Here is a 17,343-nt window from a genome sequence, read left to right on the forward strand (position 1 = left end):
AACCTATTTATGAATCCAATTTCAGTTAACCTTATCAAAAGTAGTATATTTTGATTTTAAATATACCAAATTTATAGGAGATTCACATGAAACGTTTGAAATACACCATACAATATATACAAATATATGTTTTCCAATTGTTAAGTAAATACCAAGCGCTTATTTATAAATCAAAATGTATGTGTTTGAAAAACTGTATATAACACAACATTAATGAAATGCAGTTAAAAAGATGTTAATACCGATTTCCATGCCGTGTGCAAATCTTCATGAAATGATTAAATAATGTTCTTGACGACGCTGTTGTTTGTAGCGTTGATGACATGTCGATAATGCAAAAGGGGTATAGATTCAATGTTCGGCTAAAAGACTCGTATACAGAGTGCTTTCTTTGCCAATCGTTTGTATATATTAGAGTCAATAATGATGATCAACGGACTGAATCTTAAATGTCCTCCACTGCATGTTCCAAATGTTCGCTCATGTCTTACATTCTAACATGTTTGCGGTTTTGAAATTAATATTTTGTTCTAAAAAGGGTGCGTTTGACATTTAGAAATGCTATTTGAGTCCGGGTTTCAAGAACTGAGGATTTATTATTATTTGTGGCATATCAATTATCGTGGACTTTATGGGTGCAATTGAGCCGCGGCTTTAAATGTTAAACGGATTATAAATTTCCCATAGGCTTATATGCATATTTTCGTAAAACCACTTAATGAAATTTCCACGAAATTACAATTTTTCCTCCATCAACAAAAATAGAGAGTCAAGAAAATAAATTAATTCAGAGTAAATCAAAGGCCACATCTTGAGTCTCTGCATTTAGAAATATGTCATGCTACCTTGTCATGACATTTAACTCTTGTGCAATTCGTGTTAAGATTTCGAGGATGTCGTCTGCTTATTATGAAGGCTTCTGTATTACCGGATAATTGGATTTTGCGACGTTAACTTCAGACACATCTATCATGTTTATTTAATATCGAACTCGTCCATGCCCAGTATTACCTTCGTCAAATTGTGATAATGAAGTCATAATTGTGTTTATATTGGTTGAAAAAAATTATAATAACTGGCCATACCCAAACGGTTTGGTTATAATGCCGTATTGGTTTTTAAACATTGTTTTAATTCTAATTAGTCAATAAAACATTTACGCTATATAGATGGTTATTTAATATATTAAGTAATTGGTGTTTTCAGAATAGACCTATAAATGTCTTTAGCTAGTAAATTCGTCTGGAATGCTGTAGTGTCCCTTATAAAAGGCATCGGGTCACTAAAGACATCATCATATCATTATTGCAGGGCTATTGAGAACACATCAATAAATTATACGACAGCAATGTAACTTAAACGGGGAATGGATTTTCAATTTGGTAATACAAAACTTGCAGTGAACTGTTTAAGATAATCCACCTAGTAGAATAGTGTCACTGAATTAGATAAACGCAAAAAAAAAAAAAATCTCATGAACTATTTACATGTACGTTTATTTTGTGTCCGAATGCATTTACTACTTACAACTTGTCCTCCGTTAGCAATATTCAGTTTAATAGCAACAGGTTGAAAACCCTCGCCATCTATCTGTTGGAATAAAACTACTGGACTAGGAATCTAAAAAACAAACACTTGTGTAGATTTACATATTATAGTTGTGTTCAATTTGATTTATATATCTAAACTCAAATAAACAAATGTCCAATGGAAATGACAGTCATTGCTGTTATAACAGTTGTTTATTTGTCGCCTTTTAACCCATTATTGATTTCTCCTTGTTTTGCAAAGAGCATTAGTTTACTTATTAACTTTTTTTAAAACTTATTAATAAACTGCAGTAGGCTAAACTAAATAATGAATTATTGTAGGCAGAAAGTGAGGTAAACCATACCTTTTATTATCATAAGATTTATTTGTGGCGTTAAAATCATAACAGTCACAAGGCAAAATCAAATATGAAGTTAAACAGCATTTGAATAAAGGCAACATTTATTTAGTATACCACTGTTCAATAGTCATATTTTCGTTTAAGCAAAATGAAATTCGGGTAACAAACTAAAACGGATAAAAAGCTGAAGGTTAAGTACTGTGCAAAACTTTTCTAAATGCATGGCGAAGACAAAACCAAACATTTCAAACGAACTATACATTTCATGATCAGAAATTAAGAGTGACAAAAGAGTGGCGAAAGATAACAAAGATTTGTAATTCATAGCCCAGAGTTTTTGAAGAATCCTTAAGTTTTTGGATATACATGTATGCATTTTATGTTTTATCATTCTTTTTAATTTATTCGTTAAACGATTGGACGTATCCAAAAGCCTTTGATTTATTTCAGGTTGGGTATAGTTGTACCTCTTTAATGCTATATACATAATATAAATCAGATATAGATCATTATAACTCTCATAGTACTCAAAATCAGTAGAACGGTTTCATAAGGCACCAATCACTCATCTTATGTGTTGGTGGGGCTATGTATATATAAAAAAGAAGATGTGGTATGATTGCGAATAAGACAAGTCTTCACAAGAGACCAACATGACACAGAAATTAACAACTATAAGTCACTATATGTCATTTTTTAACAAACAATTGTTTTAGGCTTCCATCATACAAAACAAAATATTCAGTAGCATGTAGGAATAAAAAAAAATGTCCAATAGCATGACGGAATAAAAACAAAATGTCCAATAGCATGCAGGAATAAAAACAAAATGCCCGATAGCATGTATGCATAAAAAAAATTCTTTGGGAATCACAATGTTGCCCCCTTTATTTAAAATGGAAACACACCATTTTCTCAATATTTATATTCAAGACATTTCGAAACAAACTCAATTTCCCAATCTCCCGTTAAATCGGCTAATGTGAACAGAAACGTAACTATACATAACAAATAAATGTGTAATAATCGTTCATTTTTGAACTTGTCGTATGTGTATAATCGAGTATATACACCCAAACCAAATATACTACGTACAATCGTGATATGTATAAAAAGTGAAGATATTATTCAGCGATCTGTCTTACAAGGGTGCTGTACAACGTTAAAAAAACTTACAAAATCGAAAGTTCGATCATATCGATCCGGACTAGGTACTGGCATTTTCCGATGAAAATGGTGTTTTAACATGTGTAAACCTATTTGACTCATTAATCGTTTGTCAGGAATTTTCAAAATTGACTTGTTTGGAAAGGTAAGAAGCAGTTGTCATTACAAATCAGGTGTGTCAAGGAAAAACACGTTGTGAAAACATGGTCGGTCTGGACAATACTCTCGGAAAGGAGAAAAAATTTGCAATCACAGGCTGATATTCTGCAAGCCTTTGTTTAAACCAAATAGTTAAGACATATTGCAGTTTTATAATAGTATTGCAAAACATACTTATTGTGTGCTGATAAAAATAGTGATCACTTTAATTTCAGAGAAATCAGATATCATTATCCTATTTTTCTCCCAAAACCTGATACAGGGAATACACAGTTTATTCACACTGTTGGATACTTTGTTTATTTACGTTCTTTGATTGTTTCAAATATACTTGCATCAGTGAATTTTACAATGTATTTCTTATACATTATGTGTTTTTTTAAAACCCTAAATTGAAATTTTATACATATTCATGTAAAGATAAAAGGGCAAATTATTTTAAAATTATCAAATCTGCTTTTCAATATTAACTATTACTGATAAAGTAGTGATGTACATGTAAGTTCACAAAATTTATATAAGCATTTTAAGCATTAAAAAATGGTCACTAAATCCTCTCACGAAATTTAACCGGTATTTTATCCTTGCCCAATAAGACCCACTATTCCAAGCAGACCCGGTCTTTTCCAATACTTCAAAGTATAAGGCTCAATATTTATTAAACCTGCGTTTTGACAACCCTGATACAAATAAAACATTTTGAAGTTAATGCGATTTCTAACAAAATGTGGGTGTGTGAGTGAATTGTTGGTTTACTAATTGCATTACCGCTAGATTTTCCGGTATGTTGATGTTGGTGAAGTATAACTGCCCGTCTTCTATCACTGTATTGACGTCAACAATAGCATTGAGAACACCATTAGGCAGACTAAGAATAAGAAAAATAAGCATGTACAGACATGAAAGAATAATGAAAAACACATTTATTAGCTTATGATATAACATCATCCAAATGATAGCTATGGACGTTATACTTTTTTGTTTAAATTAATGAGGTGTCGTATAATTGGCACTGACCACGAGACAAGTGTCCTTCAAAGATCGAATACTTTGATAAAGGCAATTATTTGTCACCAAACGTACTCCCACCACTATCCAAACACATGCATCACAGTAACGTTTAAAAGCTATAAAATGTAACAATATGACAAAAAGTAAAACATTTGTTTCAATTCGTTTTATTTGGCTGAGAAAATGTAGAACATCGAGCATATCTTGGAAATATCAACCTAAGATTTCACTGAATTATATAACGGATATTTTTGTTATTACTACTATGTCGCATCAGACGCTGGTAAACTGACAAACCAGGAGTGGGCCTTTTGGCTTCATAGTCATTGTCGATGTGCAGTCTTGGATATGTGATACATTAACGTGCAGCTTAGATTTTATACCTACACTAAAACCTAGTTATCAAATTATTTCTGTCAATAGAATTCGGGTTGTTGTATGTATATTAGACAAATTTCACGTTACCTTTCTCAATTTTATTTAGTCCTATAATATTTGTTTTTTTCGTATTTTCTGTTATTTTGACGTCTTTATAATTTTCGTATTTTAACTTTCGAAACTACTGTCTAGTGTACTATATATGATAAACAATAATGCATAAAAATATGTCTAGTGCACTGTTATCTGTATCATATCATTTTTGTACTTCAAAACCTTTCAAACGTGGTTTGTTCAGCCAATTGCGGTACAAATAAAATAAAATGTAAGGAGGTAAAAAGCATACAGCTTTAATTTTTGTTTTAAAGAAAACACAAGATACACAATATATAAATGGGATCTCTCTTACATGTTCATGATGTCTGCAATCTCATTTCGGTCATTTACTCGCCTTATTAACGACGAGTTGCACTGATTAAGTCTTTGCTGCGCAAAATGCAGATTGTCTTCCCAATTGATGTTACCCTGAAAATTTAATTTGACGCCTATCAATGAGAACATAGAGATATTTTCATAAATAAGTTAAAGTATTGTACATGCAATGAGCAATTAATAACTTTTATTGGTATCTCTTATGTTGTGTTAAGCAAACAGTTTAATCATAATGTTGAATTTCCACCATTTTATCTTTATTAGATGGTTGCTGTCATAATAAATGTTGATAGTTTTCAGATCATAACAAAACTCCAAAACTGTGTTTTTCGAAGACTGCGTTAGTCAAACGTAAAACAAAAAAAAAATCTTTTGAAAATTGACATAACTTTCGTTTGATTTGATTTAGTATCAAATGATAATATTATTAAATTCAGAAGAAAAAAAATGTCATACATATTTACATTACTTCAAAAACGTGTGTGCGATATATACTAGTTTCTACTTACTCTTGGTGTTTTGAAATACATTTGGTAAGCTGTGTTTATTTCGACGAACGCTCTCCACCTTGCTGGCAGCCAATTCTTCAAGATTACGATTTCTTTGGATATAAACAATTTAGCTTCCGGCAGTACACTATTTTTCTGTAAAATTGTATTAGCTGAATTATTCAATCATTATTATTTGTCGAATATCTTAACTTGAGCTGCAATTTTCTCATTTGATTTGTTATAAATATTCTGTCGCAGTCAATACTTGATGAAAAAACTACATGTAGGATATGCTCATTTCAAATACCCTCGACTGTACTCAATAAGTACCAGAAACGATCCGGATAAACATACAAAACTTCCGTCAATAGTATGCGTTCTACTTATTTATGAAGGCCGTATTATGACCTCTAGATAGTAACTTATACAATTATATCATTAAATCTCTGGTAGATAGTTGTCTCATCAGCAATCATACCACATCTTTTTGTTTTAATTTGGGAGGAGCAGTATTGAGTTTGACATTTTTTTATGATTTTTCTTTTTTTTTTAAATCTGGGAACGTTACTTTTGTTAAAAAGGTACGAATGGTATTCTACCTTTATCTCGTTAACATGAACTTGCAATATAATCAAATGCGAAACCTGTAAATTTTGCACATAATTCAAAATCATATGAGAAAAAGAAATATAAAAAGTATAATTTGAACATACTTACCACAAAATAGTGGAATGAGAAGTTTTCTTCCATTGGCAAATTCCTTATCTGTAGATATATTGAAAGAACAAGTAGTGAAACATTCATTCGTTGAAATTTATTTTAATTGCTATGCAAATTTTGAGACGATGTGTAATTTAACTATTCGAGAATCTAGTTGATAAAATGTGTGACATAAACGATTTATTATTATTATTTTTCTGGTTTGATCTTCATTAATCAAAATATTATTAAGTGATATTCATTAACGTTGAAAATAATTTAAATATAATATTGCTGTGATAAATGACATTCTTTTGATAATATTTAAAGACAATTTGATAACAAATGACATTTAGTTTTATCAAAACGATTCCACTCTACCATAATTAAGTGTTGCTTGAATTTACCGGTGCTACCTTGATTAATGCCTACAATTTGTCCAACTTTATAAACATTGAATAAATAAGCCAGACGTGAGCATTGATAATTTATACAAGATATCCAAGTAACGGCGTATTATTGTAGCATCTCAAATTAATACACCGTAGACACTTAAATATAAAACAAAATGGGATATTTGATTGAAATAATGAGACTAAATAATATTGATGTAAGCAGTTACGGGTCACTGTACATCTGTCAATAATGATCAACAACCGATGGATTAAGTGAAATATTGTAATCACTTGCATCCGTTAACTTTTGGGACAAACTTCATCAGATTATCACTTTGGTAAGTAAATTACAAAGTGTGTCCGCTGTATACCACTGCTAACCAGCATGACTGACATAACAATGAATCTTGGAGTTTTATCTATTATCCTTAAAACCACCAAAGCAGAGCAAATATGGCATGATCTAAATGATATGAATGATGAGATCTGTCTACTGTCAATTTACATCAAAATCTTTGAGACGATTTCTTGGAACCGCGTATGCCTTAAATTACGAATTTGACCACTGTATCTATTATCTTGAAACTATGATAGATAGAAAGACACTTTAGATGCCAAATCTGCAAATCGCCTTGCAGTTATTGCCCTCGAATTAAAATTTTAAGCATTATTTTTGTAAAGTAAAACTTTAAAAGCATATCATAACCGAGACAACATTCCAACATAACTGATATTACCTATATTGTCAGTTGAACTCACATTATTGGCTTTGAAGGAATATTTTTATCAATGTTTTGCGTTATTGCTTTGATAAATGATAACAAATAGAGAGAATGTTTCAGATGCAAAATAATCCAGAGGACAAATCTACATATAGGTAAATTTTTCGAAATAGTTTGTCGACTTTTTTATAGGCGTTTTTTTGCCCCTAAAAACAAAAAACAAATACGATGTTTACCAATAGTTTTTATTTGGTTCTAAAATATAGACTATATGTGGGAGGTTTGGCTAGCTATAAAACCAGGTTGAATCCACTATTTTCTACATAAAAAAATGCCTGTACCAAAGCAGGAATATGACAGTTATTGTCCATTCGTTTGATGTGTTTAAGCTTTTGATTTTGTTATTTGATTAGGGACTTTCCATTTTGAATTTTCCTCGGAGTTTAGTACTTTTATTTTTTTACTTTTTTCACAGATTTATACAAATTTTAATAGAAAACAATCAGCAAGAATAGAACTAGATATAAGTATGTATGGCTTTTGTTGTTTGTAAACATCAATGTAAAATGGAAGTATCTAAATCTAAAAAATGCAATCATTGCTTTTTTATGTATTAAGACAAAGCGAATTGGTATGACTTTTTTGTTTCGTTTTTATAGACCAAGAAGGAATATTTGAACGGGTTTTAGCTACCTCAGACGATACTGCATCTGATGGATTGACCTATGTTAGTATAACAGTTACACCTGAGGTCAGACTCAGTTTATAGAGGGCTTGTGATGCTCATTTTTTATTTTATATTTTGTGTTTGGTCTACTGTTTGTCTTTTTCTTTTTTTAATCATGGCGTTTTTAGTTTATATTCGACTTTGAATGTCGATTTGGTGTCCCTCGTTTTTCTTTTTTTTTATGTTTGAATTAATGAATGTCATACAATTTAATAAATAGCAAAATCAGTAAATTTTAGCCATTGTATATAAAAACGACGGAAGATAATCATGATAATTAGGAAAGGAAAAAAATCTGCATTTACCTTAACAGGTAATTCTATATCACCACCATTGTACAATTCATATCCATATTTCAGTTTTTGCTCAGCAAGATGAAACTTTCGTAGATCTGAATTATATTGACTGCCTTCATCTTGAGGTAAAAGCGTATCTTTTCTACTTGAAAAACCACGAACCGTTATCGTTTTATGAAATGAAAACCGATGTCCACCATCAATTTCTATCCATCGAAAGAACCATCCAGTGCCTTCTTCATTGCCATTTCTATTTATAGTTATAGTTGAAATATCTAATGGGAGAACAACATCAGCCTCGGCTTGAATAGTGTGTATACCATTTTCCTGATTTATTTCGATTTGATTCATATGAGCTTTTATTCCGTTCCCTAATGCGGTAATATTGTAGTTTGCAGCTTCTGGATAGCCATTTGGGGGTTGGAGGGATATTCGTATGGTATGCCACCTGTCTCCAAAATTCAATCGATATTTGATATACCATACCAACCACCTTACAGTGTATAAAATATTCTGATACATTGAAACCAGTCTGTCCCCAAAATTCAGGAGATATTTGATAGATAACGCCAACCGTCTAACAAGATATACAAAATACTTATTCATTGCTTTTTATCTAAACTTCTCCCTGAAATGAAACAATTCTTAGAGTTGTTTTACATATACATCATATTTTGTATTTATGATTTAGCGAGTAAATGAAATGGGAAAAAAAACTTACGTAAGATGCAATACAATCCTTATAAGTATTTATAAGGAATTGCATAATGGAATTTTTACTTTTAAATGATTTACCAATATTATTGATATTGAATGAGATTCCAAGAAATTTTTTTTTTTTTATTTTGCTTTTGTTTTGTGTAAATAAAACTATATTAGACGTTCGAGAGTGGTAAAAAAATCATAACATAGATCTGACACCAAATACGAAAAGAAGCGAACTTAACATAATAACGCTAAACGAACTTTATAAAATATCTTATCCAATTTTGAAATATCATTCAATGGGAACCGACGATTTTTTTCATAGACAATTAGACCTATAATCACAAATTATTTTACATCGGTCCTAAAAAGTGCAATAGCCTTGGTGAAAAGGTAGCAATAAATTCGGATTCAAAAAGAGATTAGAAAAGTTGGTTTTATAACTAATATACATGTTTAGTAAAATAATATATACGGCTGCCTTCATGCAGAAAAGTCGTAGGAAGAATGCCACGAAGCTTGTTTTTTCCTGTTATTTCTTTCTACTTTAAAAAGATGATGTCCTCATTATATAATTCAAAGTTAGGTGACTAATTATAACGTATCTAAACATATAATTAAACAATGGATACAAAAGATACAATGAAGTCTGCCCTAAACCGTGACGTTCATATTGAAATTAGCAATTAGGTTCGTTTGACAATGGTTGAGAACAAAACATTACGACAAAAGAGACGATTTTAAGATTCAAAAGTACATGCATTAGGTATGGAGTTACTTGAAATGTTATAACTATAATATGAAACGATGACATATTCATTTAATTGATATCTACAGGTTAATGTTATCAGATTTTTTATTGAAATATACATTTCTTACACATTGATTGCATAATGTATTGAATAAATCATTGTTGTCTTTATGACCTTCATAAAAAAAGTATCAAATGTATTAGCTGACGCAGGTTTATAGAAATTCAATTATCACAGTAATAATTTCCTCAATCCGTCTTTCATTCGACCAATCCTTGTTTTATTAAATCATGCAAGAGTGGATGCATTCATAAAGAGTCCTTGTGACAGAAAATTTAGCCCAATAACTTCCGTAAAAATTGTTAAACTTATCTAACAGTATGATAAAGTCGACTACATATAATTGTAAACATTCTTGCCAAGTATGAGAGGATTTGTTCGACGGCGATAATGTGTCGTTTTGGTACAACAATATGAAGAAATTCCAATTACTCTCGTAATAATGCTAAAAAAATATATCGGAATGAAATGTCTACAATAATTGATTCTTAATTTTCCTACCTAATTTGAACGTTTTCTAAGGAAAAGTAAGATTAAAATAAGGAAAGCATATGGTCAACAACACATGATGGCAAACTATTTCACAAACTATAAAAGCTTTATGTAAAACGGTCTTCGGGGAGTTGTGTACCAAAGTATCATTATCATTGTAAAAAAAATCGATCTATGAGATTTTTTTTTTACATTAACTGAGGCGTAATTCCCTCCCCTGAGTTTTGTCATTTTTTTCATAGTTCTTGTTATTCTAATGAATTGTAGATAAGAGATATTGAGCAAATTTAACATATTTGTTTTGACTGTGAGCAGGACAACATTTTATCCGTTCCGACTTCGAAATAGAATTATCACAGTAATAATTTCCTCAATCCGTCTTTCATTCGACCAATCCTGACACCCCTCGGTGTGTTATACGACAAGAAAAACCTTAAAATATGCATTATCTATAACATAATCAACAACACAAGATTTAAAAACAAACAAAACAAGGAAAACATTGTTTTATTAAATCTTGCCAAAGTGGCTGCATTCATAAAGAGTCCTTGTGACAGAAAAGTTAGCCCAATAACTTCCGTAAAAATTATTAAACTTATCAAACAGTATGATAAAGTCGACTACATATAATTGTAAACATTCTTGCCAAGTACGAGAGGATTTGTTCGACGGACAAACAGGTCGTTTTGGTACAACATTATGAAGAAATTCCCATTACTCTCGTAAAAATGCTAAAAATATATATCGGTATGACATGTCTACAATAATTGATTCTTAATTTTCCTACCTAATTTGAACGTTTTCTAATACATTTCCTAGATGAGTTGCGTTCACAAGGAAAAGTAAGATTGAAATAAGGAAAGCATATGGTCAACAACACATGATGACAAACTATTTCACAAAGTATGAAAGCTTTATGTAAAACGGTCTTCGGGGAGTTATGTACCAAAAGATCATTATCATTGTAAAAAAAATCTATCTATGAGAAATCATTTTTACATTAACTGAGGCGTAACTCCCTCCCCTGAGTTTTGTCATTTTCCTCATAGTTCTTGTTTTTTTAATGAATTGTAGATAAGAGATATTGAGCAATTTTAACATATTTGTTTTGACTGTGAGCAGGAGAACTTTTTTCCGTTCTGACTTCGAAATAGAATTATCACAGTAATAATTTCCTCAATCCGTCTTTCATTTTACCAATCCTGACACCCCTCGGTGTGTTATACGACAAGAAAAACCTTAAAATATGCATTATCTATAACATAATCAACAACATAAGATTTAAAAACAAACAAAACAAGGAAAACATTGTTTTATTAAATCTTGCCAAAGTGGCTGCATTCATAAAGAGTCCTTGTGACAGAAAAGTTAGCCCAATAACTTCCGTAAAAATTATTAAACTTATCAAACAGTATGATAAAGTCGACTACATATAATTGTAAACATTCTTGCCAAGTATGAGAGGATTTGTTCAAAGGCCATAATGTGTCGTTTTGGTACAACAATATGAAGAAATTCCCATTACTCTCGTAATAATGCTAAAAATATATCGGTATGACATGTCTACAATAATTGATTCTTAATTTTCCTACCTAATTTGAACGTTTTCTAATACATTTCCTAGATGAGTTGCGTTCACAAGGAAAAGTAAGATTAAAATAAGGATAGCATATGGTCAACAACACATGATGGCGAACTATTTCACAAAGTATGAAAGCTTTATGTAAAACGGTCTTCGGTGAGTTATGTACCAAAGTATCATTATCATTGTAAAAAAAATCTATCTATGAAAATTTTTTTTTACATTAACTGAGGCGTAATTCCCTCCCCTGAGTTATGTCATTTTTCTCATATTTATTGTTATTTTAATGAATTGTAGATAAGAGATATTGAGCAATTTGAACATCTTTTAATCTTTGTCCAAACTAACTAAGGACATTTTTACCACGTGTTAGATTGTGGTTTGTCATTACGTCGTCTGATCTTTTGATTACCGAACGTGACTTATTCTCGATTGTGACTGTTTTGCTGAGTGTGAAACCGCATTGGTATAAGACGTGTCACGGTACTTTTCTATCCCAAATTCATGTATTTAATTTTGATGTTATATTTGTTATTCTCGTCGGATTTGGTCAAATGTCTAAACGTCGTTTCTGTTATATTCGTATGTTATGGTAAAGATAATGAATCACCCCCTTCATTTATTAGATTTTAGTTTGGTTCAACGAAATTTATACGATATATTTGGTTTACAGTTTGATTCAGAAGAAACACCGACATAGCTAGATAATACAATTAATTATCTAATCACTACCACAATTTGATATTAATTAGTATTGTAATTTTCATTGTTATTCATAAATGTAATGTCAGTATTACAAATCTAATCTTGAATCAATCCTAATCCTATCTTATTTTTAGGAAATATTTTTACAAATTCAAATGTGACGTCACTTTGTGTGTTTTTTTTAGAATTTCAAATGTGACGTCACTTTGTGCGTTGAGGCTTTGGCTAACTCGGCTGTGTATTTTTATGTGTTGTATTAAGTTGTCTTATGTAATGTATCCGTTTTTATTCTGTAGTTAGTCCCCACTTCGGTTTTATCATGTATATCTATTATATAGTCATTTTATAAAATTTACTGTTTGTAAAATTATAAATTATTCTAAATAATAAGGATGTTCTTGTCCCAGGCAGAAAACCCTGGCCTTGTTGGGCGCAACATTTTGGAAGTTTTGGTCCTCGGTGCTCTTCAGCTTTGTACTTGTTTTAGCTTTCAAACTCTTTTCATCTGAGCGTCACTGGTTAGTCTTGTGTGGACGAGACGCACGTCTGGCGTATTGGATTTTAAACCTGGTGCCTTTTGTTAGCTATTATTCGTGTGTTTCTTTGTTCTATATGTTCTCCCATTTATTTGTATTGTAATCCTGTCATGTAATGTTGTCATTTTAATGTTACATTTAACATTGCCATAAAAGCGGGAGGTTTGGCATGACACAAAACCAGGTTCAACCCACCATTTCTTTCTTAAAATGTCCTGTACCAAGTCAGGAAAATGGTCATTGTTATATTATAGTTCGTTTCTGTGTGTGTTACATTTAAATGCTGTGTTTTTGTTGTGTCGTTGTTCTCCTCTTATAATTGATGCGTTTCCCTCAGTTTTAGTTTGTAACCCGGATTTGTTGTTATCTCTATAGATTTATGAGTTTCGAACAGCGGTATACTACTGTTGCCTTTATTTAACATATTTGTTTGACTGTAAGCAGGACAACTTTTGTCCGTTCTGACTTCGAAATAGAATTATCACAGTAATAATTTCCTCAATTAATATTTAATAACTTAAAAGTTATTTGTGTATGTACCTTTTAAACAGTAAAGAATAAAGATAATACATTTATTAGGTTTTTTGTTTTAAACTAAAACATGTTTTTTTTTTACTTCTAAATACTACATTTGTAAGAATTGAACTGCTTCCGTTGTAATTGAAAACCATTTTCCAAAAATGAAAAAAAAAAAATCTTAATCGATGTCTCTTTTAAGTATAACTATACTCGCAATAAATCGACCCATCAAAAAAAGAGTGATATGAATTAATGAACATGTAGTCGTTTTCATCCAAGACTCTGTGTTGAAGGCCGTACTTTGACTTATGATGGGTTACTTTTATAAACTGTGACTTGGATGGAGAGTTGTCTCATTGGCACTCATACCACATGTTCTGATTTCTACTTAACCTGTAGATAATTATAATCTAAAATTTGTAAAACCAAATTTTAAATCAAATTGCATAATTGAAATGAACAATAGAAAAATTTACTTACCCTATATAGTAATAAATACGTCTCTGAAATGGATTACTTCATACTCAGTTTTTATACCGTTGCCTTAGTTTAACCAACACATTAACACGGTTCACGTACTGGTTCATCTTTACAAATAGGAATTCCAAGAATTATGATAAAGAATTTAAACTTACATTTAAACATCAAAATAAAGAAGGTTATTGTTCGAAAGTCTGGTGAAGCAATTTCTCAGTCAGATTGTATATGTTACACCTATGATTATTTAAGTGTATTTTTACATATCATTATTGTTTTAATTATTCGTGTTATTATTATTGATAGTTACTTGTTTAACACTAAGTCGTTCAGTTTTTTTTTGTATTGTTTTATGGGCTTTTTTTGCCAGTTTCTCTCACACTTAAAGAGTTTTTAAACTGCACTTGGTATCTTCATCCTCCTTTTTATCGCTGTTGATAATCGATTGGACGTTTTTGACATAGTGGAAAAAAATCATTGAGGCAATGCGTATACTCCATCCAGTGATAATTTCTAATAAAATGCAGGTATTTTGATAATGTACTCCCAATCTTTATCATTGTTGTAAATGTACTAATTTGCTACCTTTCAATGGACATACACATAACCATTGAAGTTTTACATTCCGCCAAAAAGATGTAATTAATTCTAAATTAACGATGATATAGGTTAACTATGCATCAACCAAACAACAAAAATAAACCCGATAATACATATTCTCACCTTTTTTTACTTATATTGAGTCAATGTACTTTTGGTTGACTTAATACCCAAATGACACCACCGCCCATATATCATTTACACTTATGAAATTAAGAAATTCAAAACAAAGACGTCACCAAGTATTAAAGTGTCTCGTCTAAAAGTGATTAAGAATGGATTGTTTATCTCAATATCTTAACTTTTTCTGTTAGATCATCATCCTATGCATTACACATGTTACAATTGTTAGTTCTTTTAGATTTTCGGTGAGTTCAATTTGTTAGCTTATTATTATAAGATTTACCAGTTTCATGCAGTTTTAGAAACAATAAAATATGTCCATTGTTAAATCAATTGTCCGTTGTTTTCTGTATATTCTTCATGTGCAAAGTATACGTTTCTTTGGATCAAGTAGTAAGTATTATCCAGATAACCTATAGTTAAATGTATACTAGTCAATATCCAAGTATAGTATATAATCAATACACAGCTTATAAATACCATTAATTGCTAGATACAACATACATGTTCGAATTTAATGTTTATAAGTTCTCGTGTAACATAGTGATTTAGTTTTCTTAAAGGTCGTCACTCAAGACTTACCAAATATGTTTAAATGTACGCTAGAAATTTTTAAGATCATTCTTCATAATTTAAGTGACAGGGTGTGCCTCAAAATGTTTGTCAGCACATTTTTTAAATACGTTTCTCAAATCATACAATATATATTCTAAGAATGTACAATCGGTAATGTAAAAATGATATTCATTTCTAGGATTTATCATAAATTGTACCATTTAAACTATTTTTGAGATAAATAGATACAGTAGCCACGTTTCACGTTATAGCACTCTCTACGAAATTATATTCTTTGCCTTAATCTGAGCCGGTAAAAACTGTTCCATTTTTTTCATTTGATAATATACGATTTACATAGCGAAATAAACGATAAATTTACTCAATAACTTTGAGAAAATAAATATCTACCTTTATAGGAACTTAACATAAATGTGGTTTCTCACGAAGAATCATTTTCCTCTGAAATTAAATCTATGTATGTTTTTTATTTTATATTTTAGCAATGGCATTACCAATTTCTCTTCGACTAAGAGTTTTGGTTGTCCTTTTTCAAATGTATCTTCCGCCAAAACCAAAGTTTAGTCTTGTTAATACATACAGTTTTACACTGAATTTTATTGGCATTCTATTAATACTTCCGTCGTATATAGTCTTTACTGAAAAGTTTATTCATTCTGGAATAAAACAATTTAAATCAATAAACAAAGGCAATAGTAGTATACCGCTGTTCGAAAGTCATCAATCGATTGAGAAAAACAAATCCGGGTTACAAACTAAAACTGAGGATAACACATCAAATATAACAGGAAAACAACGAAACAACAGAAACACTAAAGTGCAACAAAAAAAAAAAAAAAGACAATGCAACACACAGAGAAACGAACTATACGATAACAATTGCCATTTTCCTGACTTGGTACAGGACATTTTAAGAAATATGGTGGGTTGAACCTGGTTTTGTGGCTAGCCAAACCTCCCACTTTTATGGCAATGTTAAATATAACAATAAAATGACAACATTACATGACAGGACTACAATGAAAATAAATGGAAGAACATTCAGGACAGAGAAATACACAAATTAACAATACAATAGAACATTACGACATGCTAATAGTTATCAAATTTACCAGGCTTATAATTTAATACGCCAGACGCGTGTTTCGTCTACATAAGACTTATCAGTGACGCTCAGGTTGAAATAGTAAAGAAATTCAAACAAATATGAAGAGCATTGATGACCCAAAATTCCAAAAAAGTTGTGCCAAATATGGCTAAGGTTATATGCATGGGATAAGAAAATCCTTAGTATTTAGAATAATTCATACTTTTGCATTACAGTAAATTTATAAAAATGACCATATAATAGATATACACAGTTATTTTAAAACCTCGTTCGCACGAAAACTGTCATTTGCATTTGCAAACCCTCATTTAAAGGTTCCTTCATACTCCACCAATGTAAATAGATATTGCATTTTGAACAAATATGGAATACAAGAAAATTGCGGAGGATATTACCTTTGCTTACTAAATTAAAATGGTTTAAATCAAAACTCAACAAAGATTGCCTTTGCAAAGTCGTGATTTTTCTTTTAACTATGCTGTAGTATTTCTGTATGTCATACAACACAATTAAACAGTTTACAGATTTCCTTTGTTTGATTGTTGGAATATATGTATCGTAATTTCTCAGGTACGCATTTAATTTTTAGAAATTCATTTTACAAAGTTTTTCAGAATCGCACAGACCAGAATGTGTTAAGTGCTGTACATTCTTTCTATTTCTAATTAATCTCCCACGCAGATGTGCAATTCATGATTGTAATGGGTGGTGACAAAGTTAACTCTCATGAATGAACACAG

The 17,343-nt window shown here is 30.7% G+C and overlaps 1 protein-coding gene across 1 annotated transcript in view; it reads right to left on the reverse strand.

The window, feature by feature from the left end:
- The window catches only part of LOC127715163 (polyunsaturated fatty acid lipoxygenase ALOX12-like), a 35,690-nt gene extending 20,276 nt beyond the window's left edge, over nucleotides 1-15,414 (reverse strand). Inside the window, exons 1-8 of the mRNA XM_052221201.1 lie at nucleotides 15,203-15,414; nucleotides 14,200-14,306; nucleotides 8,378-8,996; nucleotides 6,247-6,294; nucleotides 5,548-5,682; nucleotides 5,016-5,131; nucleotides 3,986-4,085; nucleotides 1,528-1,620 (exon numbers count right to left, since the gene is read on the reverse strand). Of these exons, the coding sequence (XP_052077161.1) occupies nucleotides 1,528-1,620; nucleotides 3,986-4,085; nucleotides 5,016-5,131; nucleotides 5,548-5,682; nucleotides 6,247-6,294; nucleotides 8,378-8,974 (1,089 nt within the window). The 5' untranslated portion in view covers nucleotides 8,975-8,996; nucleotides 14,200-14,306; nucleotides 15,203-15,414. The remainder of the gene's footprint in view (nucleotides 1-1,527; nucleotides 1,621-3,985; nucleotides 4,086-5,015; nucleotides 5,132-5,547; nucleotides 5,683-6,246; nucleotides 6,295-8,377; nucleotides 8,997-14,199; nucleotides 14,307-15,202) is intronic.
- Between the last annotated feature and the right edge of the window lie 1,929 nt (nucleotides 15,415-17,343).

The sequence above is a fragment of the Mytilus californianus genome, unplaced genomic scaffold, assembly GCF_021869535.1.
Source record: "Mytilus californianus isolate M0D057914Y unplaced genomic scaffold, xbMytCali1.0.p SCAF_9, whole genome shotgun sequence".
NCBI classification, from domain to species: domain Eukaryota; kingdom Metazoa; phylum Mollusca; class Bivalvia; order Mytilida; family Mytilidae; genus Mytilus; species Mytilus californianus.